Source organism: Diabrotica virgifera, chromosome 2, assembly GCF_917563875.1.
Source record: "Diabrotica virgifera virgifera chromosome 2, PGI_DIABVI_V3a".
Lineage (NCBI taxonomy): Eukaryota > Metazoa > Arthropoda > Insecta > Coleoptera > Chrysomelidae > Diabrotica > Diabrotica virgifera.
The window spans coordinates 225169782-225187992 of NC_065444.1; the positions used below are offsets into that span (position 1 = coordinate 225169782).

General features: G+C 34.6%; 1 protein-coding gene across 3 annotated transcripts in view; it reads right to left on the reverse strand.

The window, feature by feature from the left end:
* Positions 1 to 359: 359 nt before the first annotated feature.
* The window catches only part of LOC114330008 (insulin receptor substrate 1-B), a 241734-nt gene continuing 223882 nt past the window's right edge, over positions 360 to 18211 (reverse strand). For all 3 annotated transcript variants that reach the window (XM_028279301.2, XM_028279300.2, XM_028279299.2), the window contains 4 exons: positions 16387 to 16639; positions 13519 to 14119; positions 7101 to 7578; positions 360 to 2229 (listed from right to left, as the gene is read on the reverse strand). In XM_028279301.2, the coding sequence (XP_028135102.2) occupies positions 1667 to 2229; positions 7101 to 7578; positions 13519 to 14119; positions 16387 to 16639 (1895 nt within the window). In that variant the 3' untranslated portion in view covers positions 360 to 1666. The remainder of the gene's footprint in view (positions 2230 to 7100; positions 7579 to 13518; positions 14120 to 16386; positions 16640 to 18211) is intronic.

Sequence of the window (18211 nt, forward strand, 5' to 3'; positions counted from 1 at the left end):
TAGAGATTTTCTGATTGTACTGTTTATCCAACGGGTTTAAAATACACACTTTATTTCGCGTTTTGTTGTTAGGTCTAATGGCTCCGTTCAGCTGTTGTGTGCAGACGGTGGAAAAGTTCAACAAGTAAACATATATTTAATATCACATTTTATAAATAAATAATTAAGAAACAAAAGTTGTACGTGTTTTACCTTTATTGTCCAATTGAATAAAATATTAAACATTGGAAGTACCGTATGGAGGCTATGTACCTAGCGTGGAGGCTAGATTGTAGTATACTTCCAATTAATCAGGTGGCGCTGAAATACGTGACATATTTTTTGAAGAGTGAGATCGCATTCTACCCAATCATACTAAAACTTTTATCTATGATTGCTTTGAAGTCGACTTTTTCATTGTTGTTTACGATGTTTCAGTGTTCTTTTTACTTTTTTCTCGTTTTATTATTAAAAATCTGTGGTTTTAACTGCAAAAATGTCATATATTGGATATTATGATACCCTTACAGGGGATGTGAAACCCGATATAATCAGAAAATCAGTATTCTTAAAGAAAATCTTTCTTAGGTTTATTTAGTACAATTTTGTATCCTTACCTTTTATGAAATGTCTGGAATATATTATAAGATGTCGTATTCTTCAAGAAACGTTCGGAAAAAGAGCCCCATTTTAGAGCTTTGACTCGTAACTCTAGTCGTTCTTTTGAGAGTGTATTTAAAATATCTCCTAGATCTTTAAATGCGGCAGATTCTAAAAAAATTCACTTTATCTCTTTCACCTCTACTGGAACACATTACAACTGAACAAAATGCTGGCATTTTAATGAGATTTTTAAATGAAACAATGGTTTTCTGCACTAAACATACTTTGTTTACAAATGATGTTTGCCCTCTAGACGCTGTCAAGTATCGTCACCTTGGAATGGTCTATTGCATGTTTTGCTTACATTCTCAGGCTTATTGTTTAACAAACATTTTACTAATCAACCGTCGGGTTGTTTTTTTTTTCAACACTAGGATAAACCATAATTATTGAAAAAAATAAAAAATGATCAAATAAATTATGGAATGATACAAATACATAAACTTAGGCCTCTACTACTCTGACATTTGCAGTTTATTTGGCAGTAATTCTGACAGTGACAATGATAAAAAGTAAAAGATAATTTGTTAAGTTTTGTAGTTGAATCATTGACCAAAATCTGTGGTTATACTAGTTATTAAATAAGTCTGTGCCTCGTTATAGTAACAGCATAGTAAAATAATCAGATTTACTTTCTACCCAATGGCCATACAAAATCAAACATTTCTTACTACCGAGTTTTGTTAGAGTAAAATCAACTTTTGAGTCTCTATTTTATTGAACACAGTATGGTATTAAAACAAGTTTACGAACTCATAAGCTGCCAAAATGTAGCTACAGCAAAACTTTTTCGACAAAGCTGTATATGAACCGTGTTTATAGTGTTATTTATCGCAACAAAGCTTAAGGCATATTTAACTGATTTTGTGTGAGCTGTACAAAAATATATCACATGACAATGTTTTACTTCTTTCGAAGTATGCAGAACGATAAGTGAATACTGTATAAATATTTATACCTGTAAATTGTTATAAAATGTTTATTTACTCTAATATTGTAAAAAAAATAGTAAAAAATTATAAAACTAATTCTTAACTTTTGTATTATTATTCCCTAAGCTTTGGTTGCTGTTGCTATTCTGCTTTAATCCTTCGCTTGCAACAAAATCGATTTCAGCGTAAACGAAGGTGGGTTCCCCCTGAACACTAGAAGAAGCTTCTTCCGAAGATTGGGATCCCTTGGTATTTCTAGGACTTCTACTTTCTTCGTCTTGCGTTATCAGATCCAAACTAGCGTAATGCAGTTTATTTTCCGTCTTTTCTTCTGGTTTGGCGTCCTTCTGTGAAGGATTATTTGTCCAGTTCCCTTCGATTCGATCAGAGTTTACAGATTCGGGACGCGAATTGACTAGAGTTGAAGATGACGACCAAAGCTCACTAGATGTGGAGCTTGGCCGAGATGTGGCACTTCGCGAAGTGTCCGAAGAAACAGAGGGTGGACGCGACTTATCAGAATTGCCGCGGGATAAAAAATTCGATTTGGCGGCTGACTCACTATTCACGGAATTTGGACGCGAGATTTTTGCGGCAGGTGAGACGCACTCGCTGCTAGAGGCTGACAGCGATAACTCCATGTAGTCTGAAGAGTCTGAAAAATAAGAAAAATATTGTAATATCAGGTGTAATACTAAACTGCACAACAAGCGTTGTAAATTTCAATGGCAGCTAATCTGGAAAGCTCAACGTAGGTGGCGCTCGTGTAGTTGGAGGTCACCTCAACTTACGTCAACACTTCAAATCAATATATTTCCAAGTAAATATTGCATATTTGTTTCGCTGTGTGAATTAAACTTAAGAGCATAAAATCCCTCAATGTTGTCCTGTGCATTTGTGCTCATCTAGAACATCAGGACACAGGTTTCCCAAAGATATTCTGGTAAGAAAAAAGGTGATTGTAGCAATAAGAAGGGATACATATGTGCTGACAATAAATGCACATATTTGCAACAAAAAAATTGTTGAAACAGATTACGTAGATATTGCCCCTAGATTCGACTGTAAAAATAGAATACTTCACTATAAAATTCAGATCAAAATTTATTATAAACGCACGGATTAAGATATGCAATTTTATATACATTCACACTGTTGCCACATCTACAATCGCTTTTTATGAAGTGAAAATATAATAAAAATTATATTTGAAATAATAATATAGAAAAATGTGTAATAATAATTTGAAATAATTCCCAAGTTCTCAATATTTTTTAGTGACTAAAACATAACCTGACCAAACCTAACTTAGCGTCATCGAAAATAATATAAACAAGTTAATAACTGAAAATTTAAGTGACATATTACCTTTAAAATATTCTTTAAAATGACTAAAACATAACCTGATCAAACCTAACCTAATCAAAAATAAAATAAACAAGTTAATAACTGAAAATTAAAGTGACCTAATACCATTCAAATATTCTTTAATGACTAAAACATAACCTGATCAAACCTAACCCTAATTTTTTCTAATTTCACCTTAAATTTAAGGTCGCCTTTCACCTAGACAAACACCCAAATAATTATACTTAATTAAATAACACATTCTATATTTCTATAAGGAATTATAATTTTTTTAAATAAGGCAACATTGCAGAATCCACTGCGCTCAACCCATGCTTAAACCAAATTCACCCCAAATGCGCAACTGTCATGGCAGCCATATTTTGAAAATATCACATTTTTAAACGAGATAAACACAAAAATTAATGCTGAGCGCACTTATTTGGGAATTTTAAATTGATAAATAAGTAAGGCAGATTATAAATCATATACACACTAGACTCGTGGGGGGAGTGAGTCAATACCAAATAAATACCCTCAGATCTATACCCTCCGAGCTGTAGAAATAAAACATTGAGACGATGATTAATATAGTTTATCATTCGATAAGGGCTTCCTTTTTTCCAGTAACTCTCGCATTCCTTCTCCTTTATTCGTTTTTCAACGCACAAACAGCCCAAGATCCGTATTTTTCTGCCATAATTTATTATTTGTTAAATCGTAATCAAAAACACCATATACAAACTTCACGAATTGTCAAAACGTTGACCTCCAACTACACTAGCGCCGCCAATCGGGATCAAATGCGTACATAGCTGCCATTGCGCAAGTTCGGGAAAATCATTGCCATAAGCAAGTGCTACTTTATTGTGATTATTTTGTGGTAATTGTGATTTTGTGGCCAGTGTTGTTAATGCAGTGTGAACTAAAGCTAGTCAACACTGATCGGTGATAGTGGATACGGTAATAGAGGTGAGATGAAAAGGAAAGCAAGTAGGAACCCGTTTTTATTTACGGCCACAAAAATCTTTCTAAGAATTTTTCTCTCACAATACCAAGAAGTCTTTCATCATTTTGAGCTAAGATCAACGTTTCGGCCCCATATATCAAAACCGGTCTTATTAAGGTCTTGCATATATTGAGCTTTACTGCACGTTTTATATTTTTATTTTTTAAATGTTTCCGGAGACCGTGAACAGTTCTGTTTGCTATTGTTATGTGTCTTTTTATTTCCTCGCTTGTCGTGTTTGTTGCGTTTACTAGCGATCCAAGATATGTGAATTCTTTGACTTGTTCAAAGATATGGTTGTTGATTTCTCTGTTAAATATTTCGGGAGTTTTTAGAAACCAACATATATTTGGTTTTTTTCCTCGTTTACCCATAAGTCCTAATTCACTTACCGCGTCCGCAGCCTTGTAAAACACTGCACCATGTCTTTCATACTTCTGCCCACTATAGCTATATCATCAGCGAATGCGAGAATTTGCGTCGATCTATTAAAAATAGTTCCATTCATTCTAATATTTAATTTTCTGATTGCCTTTTCCAAGGCAATATTAAAGAGGAGACGCCAGCGCGTCCCCCTGTCTTAGACAATTAATGGATGTCAAAGAACGTAGAGATTTCTCCTTCAATTCTAACGCACGAGCTTACGTTTTGCATTTAGTTGGGTCAACTTAACTAACATAGGTGGGATCCCAAAGTCTATCACTGCATTATACAGGGTGTAACAAAAATACAGGTCATAAATTTATTCACATATTCTGGGACCAAAAATAGTTCGATTAAACCTAACTTACCTTAGTACAAATGTGCACATAAAAAAAGTTACAGCCCATTGAAGTTACAAAATGAAAATCGATTTTTCCCGATATATCGAAAACTATTAGAGCTTTTTTATTGAAAATGGACATGTGGCATTATTATGGCAGTAGTATCTTAAGAAAAAATTATAGTGGAATTTGGAAACCACTCAAAAATTTTATGGGGGTTTTGTTCCTTTAAACCCCCCTCCCCCCCTCCCAAACTTTTGTATACGTTCCAATTTAATTATTATTATAGTACCAATAGTTAAACACAATGTTTTAAAAATTTTTTTGCCTCTTAGTACTTTTTCGAAAAATCAGTTTTTATCGAGATATTTTGAATATTTGTCAAATCCACCACATATTTTTATATGGTTAAGTACGATTATGGACACTTGATAATAATATGAAAATTTATTTACGGTTTACATTTTTAGGTATATTTTGAACCATATTAAAAAAGAAGCCACATCTCGATAAAAGGTGTCTTATCTAAAAAATACAAAGAGGCAAAAAAGTTTTAAAAAGACTGTGTTTAACTAATGGTACCGCAGTAATAGTTTAATTAGAACGTACACAAACATTTGGGGGGTTTAAAGGCAGAAAACCCCCATAAATTTTTATATGTAAACGTATTAAAAAAAGAAGCCGCATCTCGATAAAAACTGCCTTATCGAAAAAATACTAAGAGGCAAAAAAGTTTTGAAAATATTGAATTTAAGTAATGGTACCACAATAATAAATTAATTGGCACGTACACAAAAGTTTGGGGAGGTTTAAGGGAACAAAACCTCATAAAATTTTTAGGGGGTGCACAAATTTCACTATAATTTTTCTTTAAGATGTTCCTGCCATAAGAATGCCACATGCCTATTTTCAATAAAAAATCTCTAATAGTTTTCGATATATTCGAGAAAATCGATTTTCATTTTGTAACTTCAAAGGGCTGTAACTTTTTTTATGTGCATCTTTGTACTAAGGTAAGTTAGGTTCATTCGAACTATTTTTGGTCCCAGAATATGTACTTTAATTTATGACCTGTATTTTTGTTACAACCTGTATAATGCAGTTCTTTTAACACTGTCACAGGTTGCTTTGAAGTCGACCAGCTTCAGCAGTAAACTCTCATTGATTTTGATCAACAATATTCTTTGTAAAATGTTTAATGTCTTTCAAACAATACATTTCCAAAGATTTTATAAGCAGATGCTAACAGAGTAATGCCTCTGTAGTTCTGATGCAGTTTTGATTAAACTAAAGTCTTAAAATTGAACGCTGCCCAGGTCATCAAAGTCCATGAACGCTAAATCGACAAAATTATACAAAATATTCAATCACCTCAAATAAAACTAAACTGACCATGTTTGCTGAACATAAAAGAAAACTACATACAGTCGAACCTGCTTATTAGAGTACCGGTTATAGGAATATCTCGGTTAATGGAATATAAATTCGAGGTCCCGAAACGTTTCCATTTACTCCTTAATAAATTTATCCGTTTATTGGAATACGTATTAATAAAACTACCGCTTTTTAGAATATTTTTCAGGTCAAAAAACAAATTTTTACCTACAATTTCGAATTTCCTAAAAATTTAAATTATGTCTTGTATTATGGTTTCTCGCCAAGGGCTTCGAAGGCCTGTAGTGCTATTTTATTTATATTATTTGGGTTTGTCAGATAGGTAATAAATATTTTATTGCGTTCTTATGAGTACCAATTCAATCGTTTACCGACAAATTCAGTCGTAAAATAATTCCTTTTCTCTACAAACTATAGATATGACCACCCACATGCCTGTTATAAAATTTTTAAGAAACAGTTCGCACATCCAAATCGCTTGTAAAGTTATAAAACGTTTTCAGGATGGCCAAACCATTGTACATTTTTCTAATTTTTATAATTAAGAGCAACAAAAGTGACTAGTATTTTATGTAAAAAAAAACAAGCTACAATTACCAATTATTTTTCAAGACTAAATAAGTAATTTTCTTATTAAGTATATTATGTATTTTAATACGAAATTATTTACATAATCTATATATTGCATACATTTCATATTAATTACTGTATGCATCCACATAATATAAAGTAATTTGGATTTTTAATAAATACGTTACGCTATTGTATTATTGACATAAAAAGACCTAAAACCATATAAATATACATATTAACATAGTATGTGCTATTATTACGTATATTCGGTACACTTATTACGGCTAGCAACCAATGATCGGTTATTAGAATATCACGGTTATAAGAATATTTTTGCTTGGCATTAAGGCTATTCCAATAAGCGGGTTCGACTGTATATCATACATAGAAACTAACAATTCACATAAATAATATACATTGCTATTTAAAAAAACTCACCATCAATTTTTCTTCCACCTTTGTTCACCGGTGAGGATCCAGAATCTTCTTTAATGGGTTGAAAGCACATTGACTGGCTTTCCTTAATACCGATCAAGGAAAGATGACCGATCAGTGGTGATGTATCAAGGCTCTCTCGTCTATCAGTGACCTCAGCTGTTGTGGTGGAAGGTTGCATCAATGCGTAGTCGCTTGATGGTTGCATCAATGCGTAGTCGCTTGATGATTGCATACATGCATAGTCGCTTGTTGTTGAAAATAAAGATCCTTTCTTAGGATTAGAATCAATTTTGTTAGACACTGCTGCTGAATAGTTGACGTAGTCAGAGTTTTCTTTGTCTCTTTCGTTACGACCGCTGTCAAAACCCATGATAGCATAATCGTCAGATGAAGGTTGTCTTGTACCTGTTTTATATAATGAGTTTAGAACGGATGCCGATGGTTTTGGATTTAGAGGCGGCGTTTCTGGCTTGATTACCTACAAAATAATGGAGATATTACTTTATACAGTTAGGAAAAACTAGGATTTAGGATTTAAACGAATGTAAGTTACAGTAAGAAGGAAAACCTTACAGAGTGAGAAGACATTAAGCTGGTGGACAAAATGAAATACTTTGGAGTCTGGATTACGGAAGATCTAAATCCGAAATCATAAATTTGATCAACAATAGAGCAACCAAGAGAAGATGAGGAGAATTTCTGAGTAAATTAGAAATGATAAGTATGAGTTGTTGCAGCTGATTATGAAGGGTAAAATCAAAGGAAAAAGGTGTCCTGGTAGACGACAAATATCCTGACTGAAAAATATTCACGACTGGACCGAGTTAAACACACAGACGCTTTTAAGAAAAGCAAAAGATAGAGACGAATTTGGAAACAGTATAGAGTATAGCCAACCTTCATTATAGTCCAAGAGGCAGCGCTGAAAAATCTCTTTGAATTTACTAAAGCTAGATTTTTCACAGTTGATTACTGTGATTGTGTAGAGAAACATACTGCGGTCGGTCTAGCGAAACGTAGAACACGGGTTACTGAGAGAGTATCAAAGTTGCTTTCCTACGAAGGTAATTAAATCTATTTACTAAGGCTGAAAATCAGTACACACATTCTAAATTAAATATAAATAAAAGTTATTATAGTCGGTCGGCTCCAGTGAATGTACAGGGTTATTCACTATATTTTGACCCCCTTGTAAACTGCTTTATTTACAGAATTAGAAAAAAATGTAAAATACAAAAGTTATTCGATTTTTAAATTATGATTTTTTGGCATATATATCGTACTAGTGACGTCATTCATTTGGGCGTGATGACGTAATCGACTATTTTTTAAATAGGAATAGGGGTTGAGTGCTAGCTCATTTTAAAGGTTATTCAATTCCCTATTCAGTAATATAATTAACATAATTAATTATACAGGGTGTCCAAAAAATTTTGTTAAATTAATTTTGTTCTGAAGCTATTTTCTTGTGGCATTTTTACAATTTTAACTATTTATAATGGGAAATAAGCCACAATATTATTAAAAAATGATTTTTATGAACGTTTCGACGCCCAAATCGGGTGCCGTTGTCAAAATACAAAATAATACTACGATTCAGGCGTCGAAACGTTAATAAAAATCATTTTTTAATAATATTGTGGCTTATTTCCCATTATAAATAGTTAAAAAAGTTAAATTAATTGTTTAATTAATAATTTAAATTTTTTTGGAGACCTTGTAAAAATAATGATTTTAATGTTTATAGTACTGTATAGAGAATTTAATAACCTTTCAAATGAGCTAGCACACGACCCCTATTCTCATTTAAAAAATAGTCGATTACGTCATCACGCCCAGATGGATGACGTCACTAGTACGATATATATGTCAAAAAATCATAATTAAAAAAATCGAATAACTTTTGTATTTTACATTTTTTTCTAATTTTGTAAATAAAGCAGTTTAAAAGGGGGTCAAAATATAGTGAATAACCCTGTACATTCATTGGGGCCGACCAACCGGCTCTGTCCCGTCATACAGCTGATCGACTATAATAACTTTTTTTATATTCAATTTAGAATGTGTGTACTGATTTTCAGCCTTAGTAAATGGATTTAATTACCTTCGTAGGAAAGCAACTTTGATACTTTCGCAGTAACCCCTGTTCTACGTTTCGCTTGACCGACCGCAGTATGTTTCTCTACACCAGAGGTCCCCAAACTATTTTTTCTCGTAGACCACTTTAAAAAATTTACTGGTTTCCGTATACCCCCTGCTGCTACATTTTACCATATTCCTAAAACTCGTCCCAAATGTGAAGATTCATTCCCAAAATACATGTTCTTCTATTTGATTGAAAATTTGCCCACAGATAGCCAAAACACAGGACTTTAAGTGGTTAAAAGAATTTGTAGATGTAGTTTTACAATACAAGAGAAGTTACATGCAATAATTTCAGACTCAAAATTATATAGTCGAGTAAGTAACTGAAATTGTTCCAAATAAATCGTGTTAACAATAATTATTACAATTTTTTTAACCATTTTTTTTTTCGTACTGTCGATATTTTCCGAGTTAATTGTATTTACGGTAGACGCCTATATTTTTATCTCTGATATCATTCCACGTATTTCTTTCTGTATTGTAAAACTATACAAATGCTTTTACCCCGGGCAAATCTCTTTCTCTTCTTTTTATCTCTGGGCAAATTTTCAGTCAAATAGAAAGACATGTATTTTGGGAATTGAGGAAAATGTAAAAAAACGGTATTTTAACGTTTTCTACACTAAAATCTGATCAAAAACTTGTTTTTAATCAAAATAACTTGTTATAATGACAGTTTTGAGTCCCTACGATTAAAACATTATATTTTCCATTGATATTTTACGATAAAAAAATGCAAATTTGTTTAAATAAACACCAAATCACTACAAAATTTTCGTGGACCCCCACATACAACTTGTGAACCCCCATTTTTATTTCACGCCAACGTAGACCCCGTTAAGTCCCTCGTGGACTCCTGGGGGTCCACCTGGGCCACTTATTAGTGGAGTTGGCACTAGAACAAGTAAGTTCTTAGGAGGAGCCACGTTAAATGATCAAGAACTGTAATTAGAGATGAATCGAATGAAGAACAAACGATCAAACAAATTACAGAAATAGTTCAAAATTTCAAGAATAAACACTTAAATCCAGATAAAATAATCTACAAAAAATCATGGACGACAGATGCGATCCTGAATGGATCCTGATGAAAAAAAAGTCAAAAATGACACAGTTACAAAACGATACAATAAGAAGGAAAATCATAGAAGCGAAAGAAAAGAAGCAATGGTAAGATGTGAAGAAATTGATACTATACAGTCGAAGTGCGATAGTCACAATATACATAAGAAACTTAAAGAACTCACTGGCGGACTAAGATGGAGACAGAAAGGAAATCTAACTGAATCTGACAGAAACGTTATCTTTTTACAGGCAGACTAAAAGAAGAATGTGGAAAAAATAGCTAGAGAAACTGTTTGAAGCCCAAAGAGATGGACCAATAATATTACAAAGGAATATTATTCTGCAATAACATAGCTAAAAGATGGCCAAACAGTGGGTCCCGATAATATACAAGTAGAACTACTCAAACTAATGGACAACGAATGAATAGTAATATTCACAAAGATACTCAACAACATATACACTCTGGAGGAATACCAACAGAATGGCTGAAGTCGAGTTTATTGCACTTCCAAAAATATGCGAGAATACCCTACGATAAGCCTCATGAGTTATCTCCTAAACTGGTTCCTAAAGATAATACATAAGAGAATTTACAAGTTATGTGAAAGTCAAATTTCCCCCAACCAGTTGGGGTTCATAAATGCTGTTGGTACGAGAGATTCTTTGTTCTCCGCACAAGTCTTTCCATAGATGCAAAAACATTAATTGCAAGGTATACGCCTGTCTGGTTGGTTACGAGAAAGCGTTTGTTTGAGTACAGCACGCAAAGCTGAAATTATGATGCAAATGCTATAAGAAGCAGGAATTGACAAGATTAACATAATATATATAATAAGCGAGTCTTCTACATCTGTCGTCGCTTCCCGCATCCTAATTTCCAGCGTTTTCTGTAGAAGCAATCTTCAGTTTTTAGGTCTCTGGCGGTCATTGCATCTTCAACATCTTCTCTCCAAGATCGTCTTGGTCTACCTCGTTTTCTTCTAGTGGGTGGAGTCCATTTTTCTATTTTTTTCGGCCATCTATTCTCAGGCATTCTCTGAATGTGTCCATACCAGTTAAGTCTTTTGGCTTCGATTGTTAAGTTTAGTGAGTCGGCAACATCGTCTCCAATAGTTCATTTCCGTGGCCTTAATTTTTGACTTGTTTCTTTGGTTGATTTCCCAGAGTTCAGCGCCGTACAACCCAATACTTTCTATTATTGTTTTATACATTCATGTTTTATTTTCTTTTGTTATTTTATTACTCCACAATAGTCCGTGTAGCTGTCTGGTGGCTGATCTTGCTTGGCCAATCCTGGAATGTATTTCGTCGTTACTCCCTGCTTTTGAAGTTATTGGGACTCATAAGTATTTGAAGACTTCTGTTGGGTTTATAGTTCCCATTTCAACTTGTAGGCGTTCTGATGTTTCTCCTACAAATAAGTACTCGGTATTTTGTATACTAATTGTAAGGCCTCACTTAGTGTACTCCTCTTCCAGTTTTCTGAGCATATAGTCTATATCACTCTCGTCTTCAGACAGAATGGCTTGGTCGTCAGCGAAGTGTATCGTGTACAATCTATCTTCATCGAATGGGATGCCCATATTGCAGCACTTTCTTCTCCACAGTGAGAGCGCCTCATATAAATATATTTTAGAGTGTAGGTGCTATGCAGCAACCTTGCTTTAGGCCCTTACTAATACAGTTTAATGTTTTACAGTTTTAATGTTTACCGTCATATTTTTGTAAAACTGTTGTACTGCTTGTATATTTTTTTGCTTATTCCTTATTTTTCCATTGGTACCCAGAGCATTGAAAGTGGTACACTATCGTATGCCTTTGTCAGATCAATAAAAACTATATGGGTAGAAAGGTTGTGGGCTAATCTTTTCTCAATAACCTGCTTTAGAGAAAATATACAAGATTAACAAGATCTGAAAATAATGTTTGAATGGTAATGTGTTGAATCGTGGGCCTTGAACAAATATATGTGCGGAAGATTGGAAGCATTTGAAATATGGCTATATTGGAGAATACTTAAGATCCTCTGAACTGACTGAGTCATAAACGACGAAGTCCTCAGAAGAATAAAGAAGAACTGAGAGGTACTGACCATCATAAAATCTCGAAAGTACTTTGGACACAATATGCGAAATGAATCCTGATATATGCCCTCCTACAAGGCATCCTGCAAGGAAAAATATATGGAGAGCGAGATCCAGGAAGAGGAACATCCTGGATAAAGAACCTCAGAACCTGGTTCAACACAATATCTGTGCAGCTTTAGACGTGTTAACAGATATACAAGAAGAGGACACATGAATAATATTATTTTCAGTGATCCCGAGATTTTCAAAAATTATAAATCATACAGGATGCCGAGGAAATTAAGATGAGAGAATTTTAAATAATTCACAACCCATGTGCTCAGCGTGGTAAAAGTTCCAACAAGAAAGATTCCTTAGTACTCAACAAAAGAGTAAATGAATTAAAATGTATAAAAACATTTTCAATTTCTTTGCAACACGAAAATGCAGCAGCTGCATAATAAATGCAGCAGCTGCATAATACAGGTTAAATCGGAGAGTGCAGGAAGAGTCTATACCGGTTTCGGAGGTTTTTTTCCTCCTCATCAGTAGTCACATATCCCCAGGTATCATACTTTGGGCCTTTCCGAATTGCAAAGAACGAAATGCCGCGGATGAACTAGAGTCATCTACCGAAAAACAAAATAAGTTATCAATCGAAGTAGCACAGGAAACGACATATTAATATTGATAATTGATAATTTTTGAAAATCTCGGAAGGTTGTAACCAAAGAAAGTATTCCACTTGTTGTCAATCTGGTGGTATGGGAACGATATTTATTGTCGTGTTCTGTGATACTTCGATTGATAACTTATTTTGTTTTTCGGTAGATGGCTCTAGTTCATCTGCGGCATTTCGTTCTTTGCAATTCGGAAAGGCCCAAAGTATGATACCTGGGGAAATCGGAGAGAAGAGGATATGGGACTACTGATGAGGAGGAAAAAACCTCCGAAACCGGTATAGATTCTTCCTGCACTCTCCGATTTAACCAGAGTATTATGCAGCTGCTGCATTTTCGTGTTGCAAAGAAATTGAAAATGTTTATACATTTTAATAAGACAGAAATTCAGCTATAACAATGACTTGTTACTCTATTAAAAGTTTTAAAAGTACTCAAATAATATTTAGTATAACTTACCTTAAGAGGGGAACTAGGACTCATCGGAAAAATGATACTCGAGCTACTTGGAGTGGTAACGCTTGAACTGGAGCTATCTTTCGAATCTTTTCTAGCTCTGTTACGTGGTAACGAAGAAGTCCAAGATGAGATAGGGAGATGCATTTTTGGAGAAGTACCAGTGGAAGATTTTCTGCTTAGCAACGATGATATTGAGATGGGACTCGATGAATGTTTGGTGGCTTGTGACGTCGTAGTTGGGTGTATTGATATCGGCGACGACATCACCATCTGATTTTTTGTAACTTTCTTCTTGGGTCCTATGGACATGTTTAAATAATCGTCGTTGCCTCCTCCGTTTACTTGATTTCCGTCCAAACTTCCCTGGCGCTGGTGTCTCTTGCCTAAACTCATGTCTACGTACCCTTCGGGAGTTTTAGGATTATCTTGGGGCGAGAAATTCATCGAGAGATAATCGTTATTTCTAGGCGACGAGGACGTCGATAGTTGTGAGGAAAACGAGGAACCCCGCTCAGATCGACGAGAATGATTCATTCCTCCTGACATATCGCAATAATCAGAAGTCCAAGCTGGTGACGTTGATGGTTTAGTTCTATTTTTCCTAAAACAATGAACACGAGCAAGTTTAGATACGTACATAACGTTTTTTTACCCAAATAGTTCAGTCAATGAGGGTATTTGGCTCCGAATTTCGTCCTAATTCATCAATTTAAGTAGGTAATACCAACACAAAAGACCCAGAGGCAGACTTCCTATGAGATGGACAGATGATCTGAAACGGGCTGCCGGGAAAAATTGGCTACAAGTAGCGTACAACGAAAAACAATGAAAAGGGAGATTTGAAGAGGCTTATGTTCAGATGTGGACGTGAATGGCTAGACGAAGAAGAAACCGAAGAAGTAGGCAATAGCTCAAGAAACAAAGTCTACCCTCTAAAATATGCTTTTATCTTGGGAGTGGTTCCCACCCCTTCTCGGATGTAGAAATTTTGGCAGTACCTGGGCACCAGGTACTCCGAAAATCTCCGAGTAATGATTTTTGACTAATTTTTTAATGAATTTTAATGACGAGGTAAACAGTAGGTACCCTTGGCTTCAGGTACTCCGGAGATCACTTTTGACGTCATATTCGTTTTCATCGACCCCAAAAATCCCCGAGTAACAAAATTGAACTCATTTCCTCCGATAATTGACGAGTTCTGAATTTTTTTTATTGTCTGTTTGAGATGCACTTTAAGAATGCATTTTTGTAAGCAGTTTTTCAATATTATATCATGGTTCCGGTTCACAAAGTTTCCTGGCGCATTCACGAATCGAATGCAAAAAGAATTATTAAGATCCGCCTTGTCCTTTTTTTTCGGAGGTAAGGCCGATTTTAGTGCTTTACTGCTTCGTTCTAACATTTTTGTATACGTTTTATTATTTTTTTCTGTAAACCTTTTTTTCTCTATTTTTTTATTTTTCATCATATGATATGTTTAAATGTATTTTATTTTTATTTTATAGGGGTTGTTCTTAAGCGGGGGTGGTTTGATAACCGACAATAATGTTTTAAAGTACAGAAAGACCTTTATTTCACTTTATCAAATTAGACAAGGCGGAAACGGCGGGTTCGTTGGGAAAAATATTCCCATGAGATATTTTTGCATAATCACATTCGTGAGACATCCCAGAATAAGGTTCAAGAAGTCACCCACGAGAAAAGTGGGCCAATTTTTTTTTAACAATTTTTTTTAATCAAATTGCAAAAATCAATATTTTGGCCCGGTCTAATTTTTTTTAGGTTTTTTGAACTATTCTGGACAAAAAAGGTCTCTTATAATTTTTCTCTAAAGTTGATCTTTTTCGAGTTATAAGTTAAAATTTGAAAAACGCGAAAATGGCCATTTTTAAGGCTTAATAACTCTGTCAAAAATTATTATTTTGAAAGTCAGATAGTGACTAAATCAAAGTTTAAAGTCGCCGTTACATGATCCTGAAGAAATATGTGTCATTAATTTACTACTAAGCTGTTATTTTTAATTAATAAGAATGAGTGGTTGTATCGTATTGACGCTGCTGTAAATGTGAGTGCGAGTAAGATGCACAATTGGACTGCTGGAATAGCTTCTCTCTCGCACTCAGCATTTACAGCCCCGCACACGTGCATGGCGCTTATTATTACTTAAAAATAACAGCTTAGTAATAAAATAATGACAAAAATTTCTTCAGGATCTTGTAGGGGGGCTTCAAACTTTGATTTAGTCATATATTGACTTTCATAATAATAACTTTTAACCGAGTTATTAAGCCTTGAAAATCGCCATTTTTCGTTTTTTTCAATTTTAAATTGCTTATAAGTCGAAAACGATTAACTTTAGAGAAAAATTATAAGAGACCTTTTTTGTCCAGAATGGTCCAAAAAATTAAAGAAAAAATTGTTCTGGCCAAAAATATTGATTCTTGCAATTTGATTAAAAAAAAAATTGTTAAAAAAAAATTGGCCCACTTTTCACTTGGGCGACTTCTTGAACCTTATTCTGGGATGTCTCACGAACGTGATTATGCAAAAAAATCTCATGGGAATATTTTTCCCTTCGAACCCGCCGTTTTCGCCTTGTCTAAATGCTATTAAAGCCTAAAAATACTTTCGATTTACGTTACAACTAGTTTTTATTCAGTTTTTTCCATAAGGGGTAGTTTTCACCCCTACAAAATAATAAGCATAATATCGGCATAGAATAGAATTTGAATTAGTAGGTAAGTAGAGCCTATTTCCAAAATTTCATCAAAATCGATGCATTGGGATAAAAATCGGAGGTAATATCCTATTTTTGCCCTCATTGACTGGAGTATTTACCCAAAAACAATTTTAAGAAAATATACCAACCTTCCAGCATCCATGTCAACATAATTATTATTTGCAGGCAGTCGGTACTGTCTGTTAATATCCACGAATGAGCTGCATTCGTCTTCATGTCTTGAGGAAGGAGAACTACCACTCATATCCATGTAAGAAGATGCCCCCGACATATCAACATATGGTGAAACGTCTGAATTATGAGATGGGGCAATTTCAACGCCAGGTTTCATTTCTACATAACCGTTATTTGTAGTGATAGTTCTGTTGCCCGAATCCATACCTGTAACATAAAACCAAACCTGTAACATAAAATAACGATACTGTTGATGACGTATTTTACCAAAGTTAAATTAAAAATGTAACCTTAAGAGTACTTGGATCTAGGAAAAAATGAACACGAATAGTCTACTCCTATTAAAAATTCCTTTCAGGTACGATTCCGACAACGACTGCAGACGTCAGTTGCAGTTGTCGCTGTGACAGACGTCACTACTTTGCACTATTAATTTGCATGAGACTGATTCTGACATATTGACTGCAACTGCTCTCCGGCAGAACGTCAGTTGCTAATAATTATACAAATTAATAGTGCAAAGTAATTACGTCTGTCATAGTGACAACTGTAACTGCCGTCTGCAGTTGCCATCTGCCGTCTGCAGTTGCCATCTGCCGTCTGCAGTTGCCATCTGCCGTCTGCAGTTGCCATCTGCCGTCTGCAGTTGCCATCTGCCGTCTACAGTTGCCATCTGTCGTCTGCAGTTGCCATCTGCCGTCTGCAGTCGTTGTCCGAATCGCACCTTTAGAATTAACGTAACAAATAACTAAGTACATAATATATCGATAGCTTAGTGTGAAAATCTCGTATCTCATTTCACAGAAAAGACTTTAAACTGAATTTCTGCATACTCTAACTTAAAACAAAAAAAAACTATCTTTACAAATTTTTGATTCTGAGTACGATTGGATCATTACAAATTCATTTTTCAAATTTATATTTTGGGTTAGAGTAGGCAGAAATTCAGTTTAAAGTCACTCATGTAAAATTTTCTGTAAAATAAGATACCGAGGTTTTCACACTGAGCTATCGATATGCAATATATTTTTTTTAATAATACACAGTTATGATAACGAAATCCAAACTTATTATATTATGAGATTGTTATCGAATGATAAATGCTTACACGCATATCACTTGTTATTGTCATTCTCCCAGACATGTAAAGCAAGCACCACACTCTCGCGAAGTTACTTCGGAAAGTTGACCGAAGTTCGAAGTAACCGTCACTACACACTCGTTCAACTTCACGAGAAACACATTCACGCGGGGCGATATCGACTTCGGTTCCTTTGACTCGATCGCAAAAACCGCCACCGAATGAAAGTAGGCCGAGGCTCAGCGAAGTCGCATGAGGTGCCTGTCTGTGTCTACACTCTCGTACTCGCTGAACTTCGATTGCCTTCGCGAGTAGTATAGTGAAAGTTTAACGCCAGACTGCCAGTGGTAATTCTAGTGTTTTTTTTTGAGAAATGGTCCAATATTTTCGATACGGTTCATATCTGAGGAATATAAAATACTGCTATGCCATTTTATTAAATATGCGGCTCCAGCCCTGCACCGAAAATTAGTACATCCATCCATATAACTACTTATCAAATTTATCTATTTGCACTAATCGCCATGACTATCTGCTGTAATGCGTCCTTAAAATAGCATTTTTAATTGAAAATTCTGACGCTACTGTACTTATAGGTGAACAAGCAATTAGCATGTGCTTGTACTGACATACAAAATGAGACTTTGTGGTACTAACTTCTGTAGCACAATCTTCGCTAAAAATATTAGTTCGCCAAT